The sequence below is a fragment of the Gopherus flavomarginatus genome, chromosome 3 (genome assembly GCF_025201925.1).
Source record: "Gopherus flavomarginatus isolate rGopFla2 chromosome 3, rGopFla2.mat.asm, whole genome shotgun sequence".
Classification (NCBI taxonomy): domain Eukaryota; kingdom Metazoa; phylum Chordata; order Testudines; family Testudinidae; genus Gopherus; species Gopherus flavomarginatus.
The window spans coordinates 191,377,035-191,383,076 of NC_066619.1; the positions used below are offsets into that span (position 1 = coordinate 191,377,035).

Consider the following 6,042-nt stretch of genomic DNA (forward strand, 5'->3'; position numbering starts at 1 on the left):
CAAATGCCTATAGTTATCCTTGGGGACCCAGCCTACCCCTTGATGCCCTGGCTAATGAAGCCATACACAGGCAGCCTTGACAGTGCTCAGGAGTTGTTTAATTACAGGCTGAGCAAGTGCAGAATGGTGGTAGAATGTGCATTTGGCAGGCTTAAGGCGAGATGGCGAACGCTTCTTACTCGCTCAGATCTTAGCCAAACCAATATCCCCTTTGTCATTGCTGCTTGCTGTGTGCTCCACAATCTCTGTGAGAGCAAGGGGGAGGCCTTTATAGCGGGGTGGGAGACTGAGGTAAACCACCTGGCCGCTGATTATGCGCAGCCGGACACCAGGGCAATTAGAAGATCTCACCAGGGATGCTGTGCGCATCAGAGAAGCACTGAAAAGTAGCTTCCTCATGGGCCAGGGTACAGTTTGAATGCTGATTTTCCTTTCAATTGATTGCTGCCCTCCCCGTCTATGCAGTGTTGCTGCTGCAAGATACTTTGCCTGCAGCATTCCTCAATTGCTTGCTTAGGTTACTTGCGAGAGCTGTCCATTGGAAAACATATAATTCTGTATTTCCCAATTATTACCTACCTCCACCATTAGCTGCTTCCGTCTGCTGCTAGGCACAGTACCTGCAACCTTCCTTAACTGCTTTTTTATTGAAAATAAAGTTACTACTATTTGTTACAAGAATTGTGTTCTTTATTTAAAATCAGACCCTTTCATCAATCAAGCATCATGCTTGTTGTTACAATACTGTGCATGAAATTTCATAACTCAGCGTTCTATGGGGGACAGAGCGAGGGAGGTTTGGAGGAAGGGGGAGGGAGGTTTGAAAGAAGAAAGTGCATCAGAGAAGACAGAAAAAGAATTCTCATGGACCAGGTTACGGTATGGCTGCTTTCTTTGTTTTCCCTTTATTACCCATATCCCCAATTGTCAAATCCTGATGCTGATAACTAGCTTCCGTGCAGCTTTCCAAAGCTGCTTGCTTTAGTTCATTACCAAACTACAGTCACACTGCCTTAATAGCATGACCTGAGAATAAGAATAGGCAAAGGTGCCATGGGAGAAGTTTCGATCATTAGAGGAGGGAAAAAACAGGACACAAAGGGCTTTTCAATCTAATGAAAGCCTTCTGGTTGGAGTGTCCGCAGCAGTGGAGGGGGCTGGTGCAGAGAGCCTTCCCCCACGCGTTCTTACACGCCTGGTTCTGGAAGGTGTGGGACAGGGTGAGTACTGAGGGAGGTTATACACGGGCTGTAGGGGCATTCTGAAACCACGGAGCTCTTGCAGCATATCGCGGAGGATGTCAGTCTGATCACGAAGAAGATCCAGAGTTGCTGCTCGCCAGCGCTGATCTTCCTGCCACCTGACATCATTTTTGGCGTCCCTCCTGTCTTCGCGTTGACTGGCAGCCTCCCTGTACTTTGCGACCAGTTGCTTCCAGTCTCCCTGCAGAGCTCTATCTGTACGGGTTACTGCCATAATTTCGCTGAACATGTCCTCACGCGTCCTCCTTTTCCTCAGTCTTCTTATGATACCCCCCCACGTAGATGAGAAGCGAGAGGGAGGCTGGAGAAATGTGCAGCTGTGTGTGGGGGGGTGGGGTTTGGAAAGAGTGATAAAAGAATCATAAGAGACACATTTCACACAACCATGCATACAGTCTTTCTCCTCACTGACCTGTGCCTGTTACCGAACCTTGAACATTTTACTTTACCACAAGGTCACCTTAGGATTCCTTTAATACTTATTGCTTGTGGCTGAGGACAGAGAGTTCTGCTCAGACGCAGGTCAGGGGAGCACACAGACCGTGCCCGGAGAAAATGGTAAGTTAATAATGGCTAGTAATCCCTGTAGTAGATTGTACTGGTAATCAAGCTACTCTCCTTCCCTGCTTTGCTCTCGCGTTCCCTGAACAAGCAGGTCTCCTTGCCTGCGGTTTGCTCGGTGGTTCGGGGAACGCGAGAGCAAACCGCGGCGAAGCTGGTCTCCTTCCCTGCTTTGCTCTCGCGTTCCCTGAACAAGCAGGTCTCCTTGCCTGCGGTTTGCTCGGTGGTTCGGGGAACGCGAGAGCAAACCGCGGCGAAGCTGGTCTCCTTCCCTGCTTTGCTCTCGCGGTCCCCGAACAAGCAGGTCTCCTTGCCTGCGGTTTGCTGGGTGGTTCGGGGAACGGGAGAGCAAACCGCGGCGAAGCTACTCTCCTTCCCCGGTTTGCTCTCGCGTTCCCTGAACAAGCAGGATGAATCCGCCCTGTTACAATGGAGACTTTTCTAAAAACCACCTCATGGGTCACTGTTTTAGGAAAGGTTTTTAATCTACTTGGTCAGTGACTCTAAGTACAGGTAGTGATTTGAAGCACCCAGTAAAAAAGGCTTACATTAAACCGAAGCTTTTAGTAAAAAAAAATTACTCTCACCAGAGGACGGTCCCTCAGCTTCATTTTCTGGAGTACTGCCTTGAGATGGCTGGCAGGGAACCTCAGTAAGGGTGAGGAAAAGATCCTGGCTGTTTGGGGGGATAAAATGCTCTGTGCTCTCTGCTGGAGCCTCCTCCTCTTGGTCCTCATCATACTGATCATCGCCATCAAATAAATCTTCCGTAGTTGCAGGAATCACGACACCCACCTCTGAATCAACAGACAAGGGGGGGTTCGTCGTTGCGCTGTTCCCCAATATTGCGTTAAGCTCGTCGTAGAACCGGCATGTTTTGGGGGCAGAGCCTGACCTGCCCTTTGCTGCTTTGGTCTTCTGATACGCCTGTCTGAGCTCTTTCACTTTCACTCCGCACTGTAACGAGTCCCTGGTATGTCCCCTCTCCCGCATGGCATTAGAAATTTTTTCAAAGGTTTTCTCATTTCGTCTGCTCGAGCGCAGTTCTGAAAGCACTGACTCTTCTCCCCATACAGCTATCAGATCGAGTAACTCCTGTGTGCTCCATGCTGGAGCTCTTTTCCTATTTTCAGGAGACTGCATTCTTCTCTCTGCTTCTGAGAGCTCCATGCTGTGCAAGCAGGAAATGGAATTTCAAACTTCCCGGGGCTTTTCCTGTTTACCTGGCCAGCAGAAGAGTACCTTTACCTGTGTAGAGCGGCCACTAGAGCACTGTGGGATACATCCCGGAGGCCATTAACTTCGATGGCCGTCCACACTATCATAAAATCGATTTTAAAAAATCGATTTTGGGGTTACTCCTCTCGTTTTGATGGAGTTCCAAAATCGATTTTAGGGACCCTTAAAATCGATTTTATGCACTCTGTAGTGTGGACGGTTACAGCTTTAAATCGATTTAGAGCTCTTAAAATCGATTTAAAGCTCTAGTCTGGACCTGGCCATAGGCACACTCTGTTAACCTCTCTCCAGGAATGCATGCCCAGACTCCCTGCCACACTCTCTGAGATTTACATATCTGCTGGGTGCTCTGGATAGACACATGGCTACTGGGGAAGGAGCATGTGTTCCCACAGATTTATTTGTGCCCCCATTTTTGAATGGGGGATCAAATAAATCTGCAGACAGTATGAATTCTTCACCTCTGCAGTGGCACAGAATTTCCCCAGGAGTAATATATGGAGTTGAATGCAGTGAATGGTGTGTATTCTTTAGCAAAGGGACTTGCATGCTGTGATATCTAACTTTGAAAATACGTTGGTCTCTAATAAAACAAATTTAGCCTGCTCATCTGCAAGAAATGTCTGGCGAGTTGAAGGACGCGTATGTCTTACTCTTCTTGTGCTTTTATTTTTAATTGTGTGAGGCCCACATATAAGCAGATTTTCCCTATGGCTCTGGCACCCCAATCATTCCTACCCACAGTATGGGAGTTTTGTCTAGCTGGGAAATACACAGTCATTTCTCTTTTCCCAACAAGAACATTGAGATGTCATGTAATTGTGATAGGAACTGGGAACTAGCTGATGACACCAGCCTTACTTATGTACTTCTGCCATCTGCTCTTCCAGCTGTGGATATGTATGCTTTACTTTTTAAATTCAGTGCTATCAAGTTTCTCTCCTAGGTATAAATTTCATATTGCTGTCAGTCCTATCATTGCTGGTCTTATGCATAGTATTTGTTGAAGAATTTTCTTCTGTTTCTTTCTCTACAAATGTCCAAGCCCGTGTTACTGGCTCAGACAGAATCTTGTAAGTATTTTCAAGGTTTTTTTTGTGTGTGTGTGTGTGTGTTTTGCTTTTTCATTGCAGTGATAACTGTGCCAGATTCCATTTGTCCATTTAGATTGATCTTTAGTTACTTGAAACCATAGAGGTGTCTGTTATTTTAAGGGTAGCTTCCCTTAGTTTCATATTCCATCAGATGGTTAGATTGTTTCATTGATCTGGATGATTTGCGTGCTCTTGCAGAATGTCATATTTGTGGCTTATGGACACTCTCCCCCTGTTGCTCGACAATGCTTTCAGCTGTGGTTCCATGTCTTGCCACAGCTTTTCTATGCTTTCTTCCTACGCAGGTTCTTTGGTTCTTCAGAGTCTAGTTGTAGACTAGACTTATACTGTGAGCTAGATCTCCTTTCATATTTGTTTTATCTCCATATCATATGATATGGCAGAAAGGATTCCATTTGCATTTATATTTGTAGTTACTGTACACCATTCTAAACCTGCATTTAATACAACATAATTTCCTCACAGGCTTTTCTATGGTGCTGTCATAATAGTATATCAGCACCTCACAAAATTAATGGATTTATCTTCACAACACCCAGGTGAAGTGAGATCGTGGTATTACCAACTGCAGAGCTGATCAACATTTTTCAGCTATATAATTTATTCATTGGAAAAATGCACTTTTTAAATTGAGCTGAAAATTCATGAATTTGGTAAATAGTTTTCAGCCATTTTTGGAGGTGGCTTCCCTTATAACCTTAAGCACCTCCTCCAGGATGCAAGAGACATAGAGTCCATTGCCCCCTTTGCCTGATGTGGAGAAAGGATTTGAGCTTGGAACTTTCTTGCAGTGCAGGAGTTCCCAGCCACTGGGCTATTCTGGGATAGGTCTCTGTCTCTCTTGTTTGAAGCTTTTCCACTGTGTATAAATAATTTTGTCATATGATCAAGAACATGAACTTGTTTCTCCCATAACCTATGTGAGCACCTTAACCAGCAAGCTATAGAGTAATTTTTGCTCCTGCTCTGGCTTAATGATTATTCATTGTCATAATGAGTAGTCATTATTCCAGAGAGAGAGAGAGAGAGAGAATGACTCTACAGCCTGGTAGTTAGGCCATTTACATAGGATAATCAAGTTCAAATCCATTCTCCACATCAGGCAAAGTGGGGCTTAAACCCAGGTCTCCTATGTCCTGAGTGAGTGCTCTATCTACTGGGCTAAAGGTTGTAAGGGAGGCTACAACACCATCTACAATTGCCCCCCTGCCCAAACAGGTTCAGATTTGGAATGCAGGATTTCTATTTGCTGATTTTTATTATTATTTCTTGATTTGATTCAACCTGAATGAAAACTTTTTTTTCCTTTTTGTAGAATTGCCTGTGAACTGAAAAAATCAGTTACTCACCCAGCTCTAATTTAGAGCTGTGCAGACAACAGTAATGCCATGCTGATATTTTAATATTTGGAAATTTTCCATGAAAGGAAACGGAGTCCCAGGTCTGGGGCAGTCCACCTGGTGATCTGCCATAACTTGATTAAAAATCTTGTTACTCAGCCAGTTAGAAAGGAGGAAATTATAGCTGGCAGAACCTAAAAACAAAATGGCCACCTTGTGATTGCTTCTGTCTCTCTCACACACTTATTTGAAGAGTCTGTTATCAGACAAGCATATTGTGGAAAAGAAATCCAGTAAATGGATGCTTCCATATTAGAAATATCAGTGGTGATGAAACAATGATAAACATAATAGCTCTGAGGGACTGTAATTAATTCTTACCATTCTGATGACTAAAATTTTGGGTGGAAGATGTCCTGTCATTTCCACAAACCTGATATTTTGCACTAGTTATGTCCAAGTATTGTTCTTTAATATTTTTCTATTGTAAAAATCTATATTCTTTTTGGACATAACCTTAAATTA

The 6,042-nt window shown here is 44.4% G+C and overlaps 1 protein-coding gene across 1 annotated transcript; it reads right to left on the reverse strand.

Annotated features, from left to right (window-relative positions):
- Window positions 1-1,523: 1,523 nt before the first annotated feature.
- LOC127047839 (zinc finger and SCAN domain-containing protein 29-like) lies at window positions 1,524-3,311 on the reverse strand. Its single transcript, XM_050946694.1, has 2 exons — window positions 2,411-3,311; window positions 1,524-1,579 (listed from the first exon to the last, which is right to left on the reverse strand). Exons 1-2 carry the CDS (start codon window positions 2,991-2,993, stop codon window positions 1,524-1,526), a joined length of 639 nt encoding a protein of 212 aa, XP_050802651.1. The 5' UTR covers window positions 2,994-3,311.
- Window positions 3,312-6,042: the final 2,731 nt, after the last annotated feature.

Excerpts from the sequence above, each read along its gene's own strand:
- LOC127047839 (XM_050946694.1), bottom strand. The coding sequence starts at position 2,993 with ATGGAGCTCTCAGAAGCAGAGAGAAGAATGCAGTCTCCTGAAAATAGG. Across the intron at positions 1,580-2,410 it reads AGCTGAGGGACCGTCCTCTG|CTGCACATTTCTCCAGCCTC; the intron begins GTGAGAGTAATT and ends CCCCACACACAG.